At 41.9% G+C, this 16,822-nt stretch overlaps 1 protein-coding gene across 1 annotated transcript in view; it reads left to right on the top strand.

Moving 5' to 3' along the window:
- The first annotated feature begins 203 nt into the window (after positions 1 to 203).
- stat4 (signal transducer and activator of transcription 4) overlaps positions 204 to 16,822 on the top strand; it is a 46,606-nt gene continuing 29,987 nt past the window's right edge. The window contains exons 1-14 of the mRNA XM_067410262.1: positions 204 to 522; positions 1,370 to 1,504; positions 1,684 to 1,819; positions 10,394 to 10,492; positions 10,868 to 10,960; positions 11,067 to 11,145; positions 11,256 to 11,341; positions 11,590 to 11,741; positions 13,108 to 13,266; positions 13,424 to 13,516; positions 13,629 to 13,688; positions 15,754 to 15,774; positions 16,004 to 16,094; positions 16,557 to 16,601. Of these exons, the coding sequence (XP_067266363.1) occupies positions 1,377 to 1,504; positions 1,684 to 1,819; positions 10,394 to 10,492; positions 10,868 to 10,960; positions 11,067 to 11,145; positions 11,256 to 11,341; positions 11,590 to 11,741; positions 13,108 to 13,266; positions 13,424 to 13,516; positions 13,629 to 13,688; positions 15,754 to 15,774; positions 16,004 to 16,094; positions 16,557 to 16,601 (1,242 nt within the window). The 5' untranslated portion in view covers positions 204 to 522; positions 1,370 to 1,376. The remainder of the gene's footprint in view (positions 523 to 1,369; positions 1,505 to 1,683; positions 1,820 to 10,393; positions 10,493 to 10,867; positions 10,961 to 11,066; positions 11,146 to 11,255; positions 11,342 to 11,589; positions 11,742 to 13,107; positions 13,267 to 13,423; positions 13,517 to 13,628; positions 13,689 to 15,753; positions 15,775 to 16,003; positions 16,095 to 16,556; positions 16,602 to 16,822) is intronic.

Below are 16,822 nucleotides of genomic sequence, written 5' to 3'. Positions count from 1 at the left end.
TTTTTTTTTTCAGTGCAGGACCATGGACCAACCATCCTGAAGATGTGAGTCAGGTTGGGGCCGTCAGTATAAAATACGTAGGGTATTTTATACTGACGGCCCCAACCTGACTCACATCTTCAGCATGGTTGGTGACACTTGATGTCATGTAGGGGAGTTTCCCTTGTGTTTTTTTTTTGTTTTTTTTTTTTTGCAACGACGTTTCCGTGTTCGCGAAGTGCTCAACATTTCCTTGAAGAACCCACCTGTTTACCCGTTCAGTCATGATCACTGGATAAGATAGCTGACATTCGTGCCCTAAAGGACTCCATTCATGAGTGGAAACTGGACCGTACAACAATCTCCAGACTTCTAGGAACATCTAAAGCGTCTCTCGCCGGATCAGGTCTGTAGCCTGTGGACAAGACTCTTGAGGAACTTCTTCTGGTTAAAGCGTGGCTGCTGGTTAGTCTGAAAACAATCAGGTTCATCCAGGTGCATTGTGTGAACTTCCCAGTAGTGTCTTTCTCGTAAGAGCAACAGGTAATTCTTTGGAGTATTGGTTTTAATGCAAATAATTCAAATTAAATAAGTTTATTAAGTGTGTAATATTTATAATGTTTTTATATGAAAGCTTTTGCTGAAAGATAGGAAAGGCTGGTTAATAAATAACAGATCTTGCACTACATGTTGTAAACTTTAATGTAATACTCTAATACACATTAAATAGTTTAAATATATATAATTTATTCCCGAACTGGGTAAATTATTTGTCAAGCAGAACAGTGCTGTTGTTACCTATCCCAATACTAAAATGAGTAATAGAAACACAATGAGGTTTTAAATCATATTCATATTAATATCCACATCATATACTTCTATCCAAGGCAACTTGCACTCCATTCAAGGTCAGTTCAGTCCATGAAATCACTAGTACTGTTCTCTAGATTTAACTTTTAATTTCAAGTAGTGAACATGTAAGAAATACTTAATTCATAACAGCGCATAAATTGGGAACACATTTTATATATAACTTGCAGAAACTAATTGAGATTATGTCAGTTCTGTTATTTAGCATTCATGAACATAATCATCACAAATCAATTTGAGATACTTCCTCTACTGTCACCACAAAAATATGATTAGATGATAGTCATTGATAGTGGTTTCATCACCTGTAGATTATTTCTAATTGGTTTAACAGATGATTATCTTTCTCCCTTATAATTTTCCCTGTAATTAGTTGAGTTGTATTAGTTATAGTTACCATTGCTTTGATATGATTACAATATAGTCTTCCTATATTTGATATATTACAATATATTTTCATTCATAGATTTATTTAAGCCTAAATCAATATTAAATTCAATCCTTTTCTTTTTCTTCACAGCACCACTATGAGTCAATGGAAACAAATTCAGCAACTGGATATTAAGTTCCTCGAACAGGTGGACTATTTTTATGATGACAACTTTCCAATGGAGCTGAGGCAGGTGCTGGCCAACTGGATTGAAACCCAGGATTGGTATGTGGCTTCTTGTACGAATTAGTATTTTCAGTGTTTATTTAAATTTCCACTCCAAAACCATCACAGATCACTCACCCTAAAATATTCTGCATTTCATAATACAAATTATATGTGTGCAACACAATTCCCATGCATAAATGCATCCTCCTAAAGCAATTTTGTCTTCATCGCCACAGGGAAACAGCTTCAAACCATGAATCTATGGCTACTGTACTCTTCAATAACTTCCTCATTCAGCTGGAGAGGCAGTGCTCTCAGGAGCAGAACTTTCTTCACAGGCACAACCTAAAACGAATATTTCATCAAATACAGGTAACGCACACAGGACTTCTGTTATGTTCACCCATCTGATACAACCCTGGGCATTATCATTATTTTTATTAATGACAGCATTTTTCTTGCACTTTGAATGAATGTGGTCTATGAAAAGCATAGTTTTGTTGAGTGATGCCTCCTTGTCTATTTTTACACACCCGCTCTGAGAAGTGAAAGAAAAGTGTGAACGACCCTATGACTGTTTATTTAAATGCACAAATGGATGCTCATAATTTCTATGTGATCATTTAGCAGGAAATTATCTATAATAGTCAATATTAAGATTTACAGTAATAGTCAACAAGCTAATTCAATTATGAATCACAACAGAGATTCCACTAAATGTTAATTATAAATAATAACTTAAGTTCTGTGTTCGGTTGTATCAACGGAAGCTTGTTTACTCGAGTGTGGTTTCTGTTAACTTTTCATTGACTTCAGTGGAAACAGTCCTAACCAATATTTAGCACTGAGGTCACCTGCCTCGCATAGAGTTTACCACATTTACTAAGGAACAATATTTACCAGCAGTCTGTAAGCAATTGCTGACATATACACTAATATAAAATACTTTTTTGATGTGTTAGCTGTAGTTGCAATAGTGCGCATTCCTACAAAGTCTTGAAAATGTTTCCATTATAGGTAGACAACAAGAAAATTAGTGTACAGGATGCTGAAGAACCTAAATTCACTGACAAATGCTGACTGGCCAAACTGTTGATGTCTTTTCAGTCTGCCGAAGACATTTCTTTCAATAATGCAGTATTTTCATGAGTGGGTGCTGTGGGGATTTCTCAGTAGATAAATGCAAAGAAAATTCCACCCAAGGATCAAATGTCAGTGGTTTCGCTTGGTTAAAAAAAATTACATATCTGTCTGTAGCTAGTGTTGCCACCCCAAGACACAAAATGACAGAGCACAGCGTGGGGAGACAGCTTTTTTTTTTATTTTTTTATACATAGTCTGCATTTAGGGAGGCTGCAAAAATGAATGTGTTGTTTGTTTTGGAAAAACCTCTAGAAAAATTGTTGTCAATATTGCATAAAAAAAGATGAAACGCCCACAATTCATTTTTTTTTTTTGTCTAAAAACAGAAAAGTTCAAAAGAACTTGACAGTTTATTTTTATTTTCCATACCATCTTAAAAATGTCACTTAAACCCCTGAATGAATTTGAAACTGTGAAGTGTGTATTTCAAGGAAGAATTCACTCAAAAATTTAAGTGCACTCTTCTAAAGCCATTTTTTTATGATGACCAGACCAAAACAAGTTCATATTCACTAATATTTGTTTCCCTCTGTCATATGCTTGCATGGGGCATTTAGATGTGTTGCATTAGGTTGGACGTTAAAGGGATAGTGTGGTAAAGTTCGTAGTTGTGGGAGGAAAGAGGACAGGGATCGGCTTTTAGCTGCTGACAGTCGCTTTATTCTTTCTCAAAGAGAAAAGGTCACACAAAGAACACAACAAAACAAAAGCTCGGTGCAACGCACACTTCAATTCTCCACATCCGAAGACGGGCTTCACTCCAATAGACCGGACGGCATACACGACTGTCAGCAGGCTCTCTCTCTCCTCCACTCCTGCTTCTCCTGGCGTTTTATCCTGTCTCCACGCCAATTACTGGAACGAGAAACAGGTGTTCGTAATTTGCATCTAACCCGTTCAATCACCGCGCCTCCCCTGACGCTCCCTCCTGTTGCAGAACCCGCTAAACCACGCCCCCCTTGCCACATACCCCCACCGCCCGACTCAGGCCGGGGAGCCGTCCGGCCTGTAGCCCCCCCCCCCCCCATTTCTGGAGAGGAAGTCGGCCACAGCCATCTGAACACCCGGCCTGTGGATCACTTTGAATTTAAAAGGCTGTAAAGCAAGATACCAACGAGTGATCCGCGCGTTGGTGTCCTTCATGCGGTGGAGCCACTGCAGAGGGGCATGGTCCGAACAGAGGGTGAACTCCCGCCCCAGGAGATAATAGCGGAGAGTGAGGACGGCCCACCTGATGGCTAAACACTCTTTCTCCACGGTGCTGTACTTAGCCTCTCTCTTGGAGAGCTTGCGGCTAATGTACAGCACCGGCCGCTCCTCACCCTCTATCTCCTGGGACAGGACTGCACCCAGCCCCCTGTCCGACGCATCTGTCTGCAACAAAAAAGGAAGAGAGAAATCAGGGGAATGAAGTAACGGCCCGCCATAAAGCAGCCTTCACCTGGGTAAAGGCCTGCTGGCACAGCTCCGTCCACTGGACCGTATCTGGTGCATCCTTTTTAGTCAGATCAGTCAACGGGCTGGTGAGGTCCGAATAATTAGGAACAAACCTTCTGTAATATCCCGCCAGCCCGAGGAACTGTCTTACCTCCTTTTTGGTCTTGGGACGCGGACAGGTTGCAACCGCTGCTGTCTTATCAATTTGGGGACGCACCTGTCCATATCCCAAGTGGAAGCCCAGATACCTTACTTCCACGCGCCCAATTGCGCACTTCTTCGGGTTGGCCGTGAGCCCAGCTCCTCTCAGCGATCTCAGTACAGCCCTCAAATGCTGCATATGCCGCTGCCAATCATTACTAAAAATAATAATGTCATCCAGATAGGCAGCCGCATACGCAGCATGGGGCCGTAACACTTTATCCATGAGTCGCTGAAAGGTAGCCGGTGCCCCGAACAGCCCGAACGGAAGGGTCACGAATTGGTGTAAACCAAACGGCGTCGTGAAAGCGGTCTTTTCTTTGGATAACGGAGACAAGGGGATCTGCCAATACCCTTTAGTTAAGTCCAGTGTCGAATAAAAGCGAGCTGTACCAAGCCGGTCAAGCAATTCGTCCACATGCGGCATTGGATACGCGTCGAACTTCGACACTGCATTCACCTTGCGATAATCCACGCAGAACCGCACTGAGCCGTCCGTTTTGGGAACCAAAACTATCGGGCCCTAAGCCCAATTACTGCTGGATTCCTCTATTACCCCCATGTCAAGCATTGCCTCTAATTCTGCCTGAACCACTTTTTCTTGTGTTCAGGTAACCTATACGGCCGGCTGCGAATCACCACGCCCGGCTCGGTCTCGATGTGGTGCTGAATGAGGTCCGTACGGCCCGGTACGGGAGAGAACACGTCGGCAAATTCAGCCTGTAATTTAGAAACATCAGTGAGCTGTGAGGGCGAAAGGTGATCTCCCCCTGGGGCCAGAGCGAGGGATTGTTTTTACATTCGCCTCTGGCCCAAGATCATCCTCTCCGCTAATCACCGTCGCCAGCATCACTGATTCCGCCTCACTCCACTTTTTCAGGAGGTTGAGGTGATAAATCTGACGTGCCCCTCTCCTATCGGACCGTATTACCTCATAATCGAGATCACCAATTCGTCGTGTGACCTCAAATGGTCCTTGCCACTTCGCCAGTAATTTTGAGCTTGACGTGGGAAGTAATACAAGCACTTTCTCTCCCGGTGCAAATTTACGTAGATTCGTTCCCCTGTCATACAACCGGCACTGTCTGTCCTGGGCTTGTAACAAATTCTCCATAGATAGCCGCCCCAAAGTGTGGAGTTTTGTTCTCAAGTCCAGCACATACTGAATTTCATTTTTTGATTGAGACGGTCCGTCCTCCCAAGATTCTCTTAGGACATCCAGGACCCCGCGGGGGTGGCGCCCAAAGAGAAGCTCAAAGGGGAAAACCCCGTGGAGGCTTGCGGGACCTCGCACAGCGAACAACAGGGGTTCCAACCATTTATCCCAATTTTTGGCGTCTTCTTGCACGAACTTACGAATCATGGATTTAAGCGTGCGATTAAAACGTTCGACCAACCCGTCCGTTTGTGGGTGAAAGACGCTGGTTCGAATCGATTTAATGCCCAACAATTCGTACAGTTCGCGTAACGTACGTGACATAAACGCCGTGCCTTGGTCAGTGAGGATTTCTTTCGGAATCCCCACCCGGGAGATTAAACTGAAGAGGGCGTCCGCAACACTCTTAGCAGAAATGTTGCGGAGAGCCACTGCTTCTGGATATCGGGTTGCATAGTCCACAATGACTAGAGCAAACCGATGTCCTCTCGCTGATCGCTCTAATGGCCCGATGAGGTCCATACCAATTCGTTCGAAGGGGACCTGCATTAATGGAAGGGGGCGCAAAGGCGCTTTTGGGGTGGCCGGCGGATTTACCAGCTGACATTCACGACAAGACGCACACCACCTGCGCACGTTCTCGTGAATGCCCGGCCAAAAGAATCGGGTCATGAGGCGATTTAGTGTCGCTGTTTGTCCTAAGTGTCCAGCCATTGGGTTAGAGTGAGCCTCATGGAAAAGCATTTCACTGCGGCTCTTTACTAACAACTGGGTTGTATCTTGTTTTGATTGAGCGTCTTGGGTCACTCGATACAACCTATCTTTAATAATCGCAAAATAGGGGTAAGTCAGTGGTCGTCCAGACTGGAGAGACTGACCGTCGATCATGCTGACCCTCTCAAACGCATTTTTCAGCGTGTCATCGTGAGACTGCTCCAGGGGAAAATCATCACGGTCCGAGAGAATCAGTCTCCCGATTCCGCTCGGTTCCCCTGAAGCAGACACCACTGGTCCCTGATCAGTCTCGCCCGCCTGCACTCGCACTTCCTTCCCCCGCGAACATCTCTTCCAAGAGGCACCCGAACATAAATGTCCCAATAATTTATTAAACGCGGGCCAATTTGTCCCCAAAATTATCGGGTGCCGGAGGTGGGGATTAACTGCCACCTCTACACTATGCTTTTGACCCCTAAATAGAATCCTGACCGACACCAACGGATAACTCGCGATATCCCCGTGCACACACCGTACCCTAACCATGCGGCCTGTATCCAATGCCCCGGATGAAATCAGGCTTTGATGCACCGAGGTTTGGTTACAACCCGAGTCCACCAAAGCCTGATATGTACCCCCTTGATACTCACTGGTATCTGGTACTGACCAGCTTGACCGGGGGCAACCTGCAGGTCGTCCGGGACCCGGATCAATGTCCCCACCTCCATCATTGGACACCGGTCTAAAAAGTGATCCGGGTCCCCGCAACGCCAGCAGGCCGGCCCAGACCTGCCCGCCGCTCCAGTGGCGGAGAACGGGCCGGATGATTGGCGTGGAGAGAGGGGAGAAGCAGGCGCGGGGTCCGGTCCGGCGGTGGCCAGACACGCACCCCTCGGCGGGGCTCTCGGAGCCACGAACGGCCGGAAATCCGTTCCACCCCGCCCCCGGGGTGGACCACGAGGCGGGCCGGGCAGACGGGACCTAGGAACAGGGACAGGTCGAGAGAGAGAGAGAAGGGAGAGGGGGAGAGAGAGACAGATGGTAGGGGCTCGCCGACCCCTGGGCACGCCACCAAGTGGTCCTCCGCCAGTTGGATGGCCGAATCCAGCGACGTGGGCCGGTGGCACTGGACCCACTCGGCGGTCTTCCTCGGGAGCCGAGTGGTGAACTGCTCCAGCACCACACGATCGATGATCTGCTCCACGCCACCTCCGTCGGCCATCAGCCATTTGCGGCACGAGTCCCGGAGCTGTTGGGCCAACACGAAGGGCCGGCCCGCTTCCCCCAGCTCCAAAGACCGAAATCGCTGACGATGCTGTTCGGGGGAGCGGCCGACCCGCTGCAGGATGGCCCTCTTCAGGTCGTCGAAGACCAGGAGGTTCTGGATGGGCAGCTGCTGGGCTGCCACCTGCGACTCGCCCGACAGCAGGGGACGAGCCGCATGGGCCACTGGTCCCGGGGCCAACCGGACACTTCAGCTGACTTCTCAAACAAGTCGAGGAAGGCCTCCGGGTCATCGTGCGGGCCCATCTTCTGGAGTGGCAGCTGGAAGGAGGCAGCAGCTGCCTCGGTGGTTCCCACAGGAACCTCCCGGTCTATCCAGCTCCGGAACCTCTCGCGGTCCTCCTGCTGGCCCTGGATGATGGCCTCGAAGCGGCGCTCCTGGTCGTTGCGAAGATCCACCAGGGCCCGATGTTGTTCTTGGTGAAGGACCGCGAGGGATGCGATGATGTCCGCAAACGGCTTTCCAGCGGCGGGGGCTGCCTGCATGGCGGCGGCTTCCGTCTTTTCCTCCCGGGTTTTCGGCACCAGTGTGGTAAAGTTCGTAGTTGTGGGAGGAAAGAGGACAGGGATCGGCTTTTAGCTGCTGACAGTCGCTTTATTCTTTCTCAAAGAGAAAAGGTCACACAAAGAACACAACAAAACAAAAGCTCGGTGCAACGCACACTTCAATTCTCCACATCCGAAGACGGGCTTCACTCCAATAGACCGGACGGCATACACGACTGTCAGCAGGCTCTCTCTCTCCTCCACTCCTGCTTCTCCTGGCGTTTTATCCTGTCTCCACGCCAATTACTGGAACGAGAAACAGGTGTTCGTAATTTGCATCTAACCCGTTCAATCACCGCGCCTCCCCTGACGCTCCCTCCTGTTGCAGAACCCGCTAAACCACGCCCCCCTTGCCACAGATAGTTCACCCAAAAATGAAAATTTGATGTTCATCTGCTTACCCCCAGCGCATCCAATATGTAGGTGACTTTGTTTCTTTAGTAGAACACAAATGATGATTTTTAACTCCAACTGTTGCAGTCTGTCAGTCGTATAATGCAGTGGTTCTCAAACCTGTCCTGGTGACCCCCCACCACTGCACATTTTGCATGTCACCCTCATCTAACACACCTGATTCAAGTCATCAGCTAATTAGTAGAGACTGCAAGAGTTGATTTGGGTGTGTTAGGTGAGGGAGACGTGCAAAATGTGCAGTGGTGGGGGGTCCCCAGGACAGGTTTGAGAACCACTGGTATAATCCATGTCAATGGGAACTTCGTCTATAAGAGTAAAAATAAACATGCATAGACAAATCCAAATTAAACCTTGCGGCTTGTGACGACACATTGATGTCCTAAGACACGAAACGATCGTTTTGTGCGAGAAACCAAACAGTATTTATATCATTTTTTACCTCTAATACACCACTATGTCACTTCAGTTGTCAGAGCGCAATCAGACCTCACTAACCGAGTGCTGAACGCAGTTGGACATAGTGGTGTATTAGAGGTAAAAAAAAAAGATATAAATACTGTTCGGTTTCTCGCACAAACCGATCGTTTCGTGTCTTAGGACATCAATGTGCCGTCATGAACCGAAGGGTTTAATTTGGATTTGTCTGTGCATATTTTTTGACTCTTATATATTGTGTTACTATCGACACGCATTATAAGACTGACAGACAGCAACGGTTCAAGTTAAAAATCATTATTTGTGTTCTACTGAAGAAACAAAGTCACCTACATCTTGGATGCCCTGAGGGGTAAGCAGATAAACATCAAATTTTCATATTTGGGTGAACTATCCCTTTAATTATGACATTAAAGGTAGGGTAGGCACTTCCAGAGAGGCTAGCAGTAGCTAACTTTTTAAAGCATAAGATCCAACCCTCCCTTCAGATCTCTCTCCGAAGCCACGCCTCCTCCAAAAGACATGAACTCGCAAAGCATCACGAGAGACAGAATTAAATGACCTCATGTCTCAAAGAGCATAACATTACAATAACAATGAATGTAAACAACTTATAGAACTTGTACCACCTGACTGCTGCAGATTCATTTCGGCATTGATAGTGTTGACATAGAAACGCATAAATCTGAGGACCTGAACAGCTCCAGGTAGAACATCACGGGTTGCCATCTCTTAATTACGGTTATGACATGGCGTGAATGCAGCATAAGCTTGTTGTTTTGGTTCAGGAAGAACTATAAAAGGTGGCTGCTGTTTGTTTTTGGTGCTTGGTGACTGTTGTCTAGAACTCTGCATAGCCTCATGGAACGCCCTGATGACATGTGATGTCTGCGGAAGCAGGGTAAGGGAGTGTTTCAACCGATATAACAAAAAGTGTTTATAAAACAAATTGCCTACCCTACTTTTAAACATCATTGCTTTTGTATCTCGTGACTACAAGTCATTGACATCAAACCTGCTAAATCAAACCTAACTTCTTAATCGGAAACAAAATAGATTTTATCCCTCATCTGTTTCATTCACATCAGTGGTTATTCTTTTTAACTTTCACTTTCCATGAATACTTAACTCCTTGTAATGTCACATTCCTCATGATACATGATTCCTGTAAATGGCGATGAGCATTTCCTGTCAACATTTTTTTCATTAATTTCCAGCTTAAAGAAGCAGGTACTTTCAGTGTGAATATTAAAAACAACACTGACAAAAGCTTTGCATGCATGCAATGTATTTTTTACATAGAAAATGTATAAATATTATTTGTATTAATGTATTGATCCCAAATGAAAAAAGTAAGCATACAGACAAAAATACAAATGTGTAGGGGTTACAGTTCAAGATAAATATAAAAGACAGTATTTCACTTTGCTAGCAAACATCAGTGGATCGCGATTCTATTCCTTTTTTCCCCTTTTCCTTTTTTTTTTACAGTGGATCAGACATCCACTGTATTATCCTTTTCACATTAAAAAGTATTTTTACCAGTGAACGTTGAAGTGTGAAAAGAATTCCTGGTCTCACATCAGTCAGTAAATGGTGTTGCATCACTCATTCAGGTGAAATACAAGGCGAATCCTATTCACATGGCTGCTGTCATCTGTAACTGCCTGAGGGAAGAAAGACGCATCTTATCCACAGCCAGCATGCAGGAACAGGTACTGCCAACACAGACGCAACAAACAACATGCCAAAACCACATATACGCTATGCCACTATGTTGTTAACCAAGCTTCAAAGATTTGCAATGCACTCACATGATATATTAAAGCAGTGGGGTCCAAAAAGGTGCTTCAACTGACCTAGTTAAAATGGCCAAAATGACAAATGTACTTATTTGATTTGTGACCTAATATAATGCAGAACCTTGATTTTTCTTATTCATTCCACATTGTCATGTTTCTTTGTTTTTTCAGTATCATAAACCTTTGTATATTCTCCAGGTCAAAATTATTTTAAGTTCCAAATTTTCCATGTGGACCTCACTGTACATTTTGATCTTCTGTTTTCCATGTTTCCATTTCCAATGGCAGGGTCCACTGGAGAAGTCAATGCAAAACTCAGCCGCTATGGAGAAGCAGAAAGTTCTTGACAACAAAGTGGCAGTGATAAGAAGCAGCGTTCAGGTAATTCATGTTTAGTATCGGTTTATTATTATCATCACAGCCATAGGGGTTTAAATATATAAAAAAGTGCATGCACTGACATGTGCTGTTATTCATACATGATCAGATGCTGGACCAGGCTGTGAAGTATCTTGAAGACATGCAGGACGATTTTGACTTTCGCTACAAAACGCTCCAACTTCGAGGTGAGCCGTCCCATGATTACTGCAGAATGTGTTCCAAAAACATCTCCATCCTACATTTTTATGATATAATATAGCAAATAATATGAAATAAATCCTCTCAAATCCTATAGATCCAGTTGAGAGGAACTCTTTGTCCATGAAGCAAGAAGTCACTACACTTCAGGAAATACTGAACCGCCTGGATTTCAAGAGAAAGGCAAGTGTTTCTGTAGGCTGATATCACTCTAAGCTCTTTTCTATGTTTCATTTCACAACCATTTCCTTTTGTTCTCGGTTTTTAAAGGTTTTGTTTATTTACATTGGCACTTTTGAACTACCCTGGGAACTTCCTGCCTCAGACGGGTGGTTTTGAGTGATTTTTCACACGTCTTTGCAGAACTGTGTGACTGTGTGTTGACTGGTCATTGTTAACCACGATTTTTGCTCTTTGTTGCATATTTGCAGGAGATTTTGTCAAAAATTGCAGATGTTATAAAGGAAATCGAAGCCCTGATTTCCTCCCAGCTTAACCCTGAACTTAAGGAATGGAAACGGAGGCAACAGATCGCCTGCATCGGAGGACCGGTTCTGATAGGACTGGACCAGCTCCAGAACTGGTATAACGCTATATAAATATAAATATATATATAAAAAAAAATAATAATAAATAAATATATAATATATATATAATATGCTTATATTACTTAAATAAAATATACTTAACCAATAATCTATTTAAACTAATCTATTAAACATCATAACTGCGATATTATATATATATATATATATATATATATATATATATATATATATATATATATATATATATATATATAAATATCGCAGTTATGATGTTTAATAGATTAGTTTAAATAGATTATTAGTTAAGTAGATTATTGTTTTAAAGGGTTAGTTCACCCAAAAATGAAAATTCTGTCATTTATTACTTACCTTCATGCCATTTCACACCCAATACCTTCGTTCATCTTCAGAACACAAATTAAGATATTTTACTTAAAATCCGATGGCTCCGTAATGGACACTTCCTCTCAATATCCATAAAGGTACTAAAAACATATTTAAAACATATTTTAATTTAACAAAATAACGACTTATTTAATGATGGCCGATTTCAAAACAATGCTTCAGGAAGCATCAGAGCACAGTGAATCAGTGTGTCGAATCTGCTGTTCGGAGAGCCAAAGTCACGTGATTTCAGCCGTTGGCAGTTTGAAACGCGATCCGAATCATGATTCGATAAACTGATTCACTTGTGTTACGATGCTTCATGAAGCATTGTTTTGAAATCGGCCATCACTAAATAAGTCGTTATTTTGTTATTTTTGGCGCTAATTGAACCACTGTAATTACTCTAATTAATATTGAACCACTGTACTCGCATGAACTGATTTAAATATGTTTTTAAGTTGAGAAAGGAAATGACATTGCTTCCTATGCAAGCCTCACGGAGCCATTGGATTTTAACTAAAATATCTTAATTTGTGTTCTGAAGATGATCGCAGGTCTCACGGGTGTGGAACGGCATGAGGGTGAGTAATAAATGACAGAATTTTAATTTTTGGGTGAATTAACCCTTTAAATGTTGTCATGCTAAAAAGACAAGCAGATAGTGAAACTGTGCAAGAGCTTTGGAGTTTGAAAGGATGTAGGAAGTTTGGGTCACTAATTTTTTTTGGTTTTAAGAAATTTATACTTAAGCAATTATGCATTAAATTGATCAAAAGTGGCAGTAAGACATTTATAACATGTAATAAAGATTTCTATCCTGAAAAAATGTTTCATGGTTTGCACAAAAATGTTAAGCAGCAGCTGTTTTCAACATTAATACTATTAAGAAATAGTACAGTATTGTGGCTGGTTTCTAATGGTGTTGATACTATACAGTGTTTTGTGGTTGCTAGGAGATTAGTCTTGTTAAACTTTTAATCAAGCCTAATTTTTTTTGTGATGTCACTTTTACAGGTTTACCCTGACAGCCCAGAGTCTGTTCCAGATTAAACGGCAGCTGGACAAACTGGGCGAGCTGATTCTGAAGGTCACTTACGAAAGTGATCCAATCCCTCTCCAGAGACCTCAGATGGAAGAGCAAGTCAAATACCTCATCTACCACCTCATTAAAAGGTACAATTTAGGGATTACATTACATTTAGTAACATGTAAGGCACAGCAATTCACTTCGGAGATTAAAGTGACATATAAACACAATGAATGAGAACAATAGAAAGGCTGTGCTGGATGATCGGGAAGCCTGGATAATCTTTCTTGGTCATGTTTGCAGCTCCTTTGTGGTGGAGAAGCAGCCCTGCATGCCTACACACCCTCAAAAACCTCTAATCATCAAAACACAGGTGCAGTTTACCACCAAGGTCAGGTATGAACCACAGCCTCCCCCAAACTCTCCATGAAAACAAGTCTAATTTCACAACAAGTAAACTGCCTTTAGTCAAATATTGTTTGTTTAAGGTCACTTTGTTTCTGTTTAGACTGCTGGTTAAGTTACCTGAAGTGGATTATCAACTCAAAGTCAAGACAACATTTGATAAGTATGTTTCCTGAATTATGTCTACATTTTGTCTTGTTAACATGGGTCATTCATATTATGCAATACGTTTTCTTATTATTCATTTATTAAAAATAAATATACTTGTGCTGTAATTTAAGGAAGTATTTCTATAAAAGGGTAAATAAGTCTTAAAGGGTTAGTTCACACAAAAATGAAAATAATGTCATTAATTACTCACTCTCGTGTCGTTCTACACCCGTAAGATCTTCGTTCATCTTCAGAACACAAATTAAGATATTTTTGATAAAATCTGATGGCTCAGTGAGGCCTGCATTGAGAGCAAAGCCATTCAAACTCTCAACATCCATCAAGGTACTAAAAGCATATTTGAAACATTCATGTGAGTTCAGTGGTTCTATCTTAATATTATAAAGCGACAAGAATACTTTTTGTGCGCCAAAAAAACAAAATAAAGACTTTTCAACAATATCTATGTGGGCCGATTTCAAAACACTGCCTCAGAGCTATTCAGGGCTGCTTCAGAAGTATTCTTGTCGCTTTATAATATTAAGATAGAACCACTGAACTTCATCAACAATATCTTCGTTAGTGTTCTGAAGATGAACGAAGGTCTTACGGGTGTAGAACGACATGAGAGTGAGTAATTAATGACATTTTTTTTTTTTTCATTTTTGGGTGAACTAAAACTTTAAAGAAATATGATCTGGTAAAGATCAGACACTTAAACCTTAAAGGTGCTACAGAGGATCTTTTCGTCGACAGAGAAACCAAAGACTTACTGAGTTTTTTAAATGAGTGCATGCTTAAGAACAGCCCCCCTCCTTCACAGCTCATTTCGAGGGAACGCCTCACAAAACTCGTGCACAAGTATTGGAACACGAGTGTTTACCACCGGCATTCACTGTGTCGTGTTAGTGGATTCATTATGTCGGACTCACAGCAGGTAACTCATAATCTGCAGTTGTTACTCCTGTCTCCTGACAAAAACATTGCATGCGGCGCCTGTAGAGTATGGAAAGTTACTGGAGCGCGCAGCCGCGCTCGTCTCTCACAAGGAACGTCACGGCAGTGATTGACAAGCCAGAGGGCCGATCGTTTAAGCGATGATCGAGTAAATGATTGGCTGATGTTTTTAAGGCCCTACCTCGTGCACAGATGATGTATATTAATATTATTCCTTTCAGTGCACCTAATAAATAGTGTTTTATAAGTTAGTAAAGACAGTAATATTGCAAAAATGTATAAAACAAAACATCCTCTTTAGCACCTTTAATTATACCTTGATAACTTGCACAATGGCAAGAAATTCAGCAGGATAGAACATAACAGATGGAAATCTAAAGTTAGTCATTGCTCAGTGAGGGATGACATTCAGCTTACAGGAGGGCGTCAACGCTTTTTTTTTTTTTTTTTTTTTACATTTTTTAATGTAGTCTAATGATATTATCATACAGATTTCTGTTATTTTTATTGGCTGGCATTGAATGTTTTAGAGTGAAATAAAGCAACTAATGTCACAAAACACCATGTAATCATCTTAATATTTACATTATTTGTGGTGTTGTTTTCCTACCACACATGATGTCACTTCCTGGAGGATGTTGTCACTGAACTGGCTTGTCAAAGTCAAAACTCAAATGCCTTTAGTTGAAGAGTAATTCATTATGCACATATTTTTTATATATATTTATATAACAACTGGAATGTTTCTTAGTCATTAATGCAGCACATGACAAAAAATGGTAACATCCAATCAAACCAAAGTACCAGTAGTGAAATGATTGAAAATAATTTCCCTAAATAAAATGTAATAATCCCTATTATGAATTCCATCTTTTTAAAAATGTGAAATATATATTACATGAATAAGTTCTGCATACTATGAATAACCCAACTATGATAATTGCTTTAATCATTAATTATCAGTATCATAACCTATACTCATTCTGTACACATTTACATTCAAGTCTGTTTCAAAATATTTTTTTTAATGTTCACAAGTGGTGCGAAGCGATGTTTGTATGACAGGTGTGTTTAGCCCAACGTGACCATGTTTTTCTACTCTTTTCTATTTGTGTGTGCAGAGACCTTCCACCAGGCAAAGTGTGAGTGCACTCAACCTCAAAGAGAAGAAGCAACTTCCTGTTGTTTATTCAGGCCAAATCTCAATATGAGTTTTGTGTGTGGGGGGAGGGGGACAGCAGTGCTTTACACTAAATTAAATTCTGTACCAATTCTACATACAGTAGTGGGTTACTCTAATTAACAGTACAGAGGAAATTGTGACTAAATATCATAAATATCATAAATAACATTACTGATTTTTCCTTATAGGAACAGACAGTTCTTCATCCTCACCAACAACACCAAAGTGATGGATGTTGAGGAGTCGACTGGCTGCCTTTCTGTAGAGTTCAGGCATCTGGTACTTCACTCTGAGTTCAAATGCAATATGGTTCATTATGAGACTTTCTATTAAATAGGTGTAAATGATTAGTTCACCCACGGTAGGAAAATGAATGAGTCATTATTTACTCACCCCCATGTTGCTCCAAACTCATATGCTGATGCTGTTTTCCATGGAACGTAAAAGGAGAAATTTTGAAGCTTTTATTGCATACAAGGAGACCACAACTCCAAAAAGTGAATAACTTCAGTTTTGCTCTGTTCCTCACATAAAGTTATCAGATGGTATCAGAAAACATGGAATATAGGTCATTTTTATTATTTTAGCCTTTTTGATCTTGAAAACTGTGGTCACTATAAACTGTTGTCCAAATGAGCTGTGTGAAAATGAACATGAGGGTGGGTAAAAAAAAAAAATCATTTTTGGGTGAACTGTACCTTTAAGAGGGAAGATATATTAAGATGTCTTTGTGTTCTGCAGCAGCTGAAAGAGAGAAAGTGTCCTACCGGAGGAAAAGGAAATGAGGTAAGAAAGACTGAATTATTTCTAATAGCTGCTGCTGCCTTTATAGGTGTATCTCTTGCAGTGGCCAATTTTTATATCTTAAAAAGCCCTATGCAATGTTTTGAGTCTTGTTACCTGCTAGTATTTTTGTCATGTTATTAGTCATAGTGCCAAAAGAGGGCAGCCTTGCACAGTAAATCCTTGATCTTTGCATTGAAGTGTAATGTTATTGTGTCACTTTT

The sequence above is a fragment of the Chanodichthys erythropterus genome, chromosome 14 (genome assembly GCF_024489055.1).
Source record: "Chanodichthys erythropterus isolate Z2021 chromosome 14, ASM2448905v1, whole genome shotgun sequence".
In the NCBI taxonomy this organism is placed as follows: domain Eukaryota; kingdom Metazoa; phylum Chordata; class Actinopteri; order Cypriniformes; family Xenocyprididae; genus Chanodichthys; species Chanodichthys erythropterus.
Note: the sequence above shows the minus strand (reverse complement) of the source record. Positions and strands in the feature narration are given on the sequence as shown.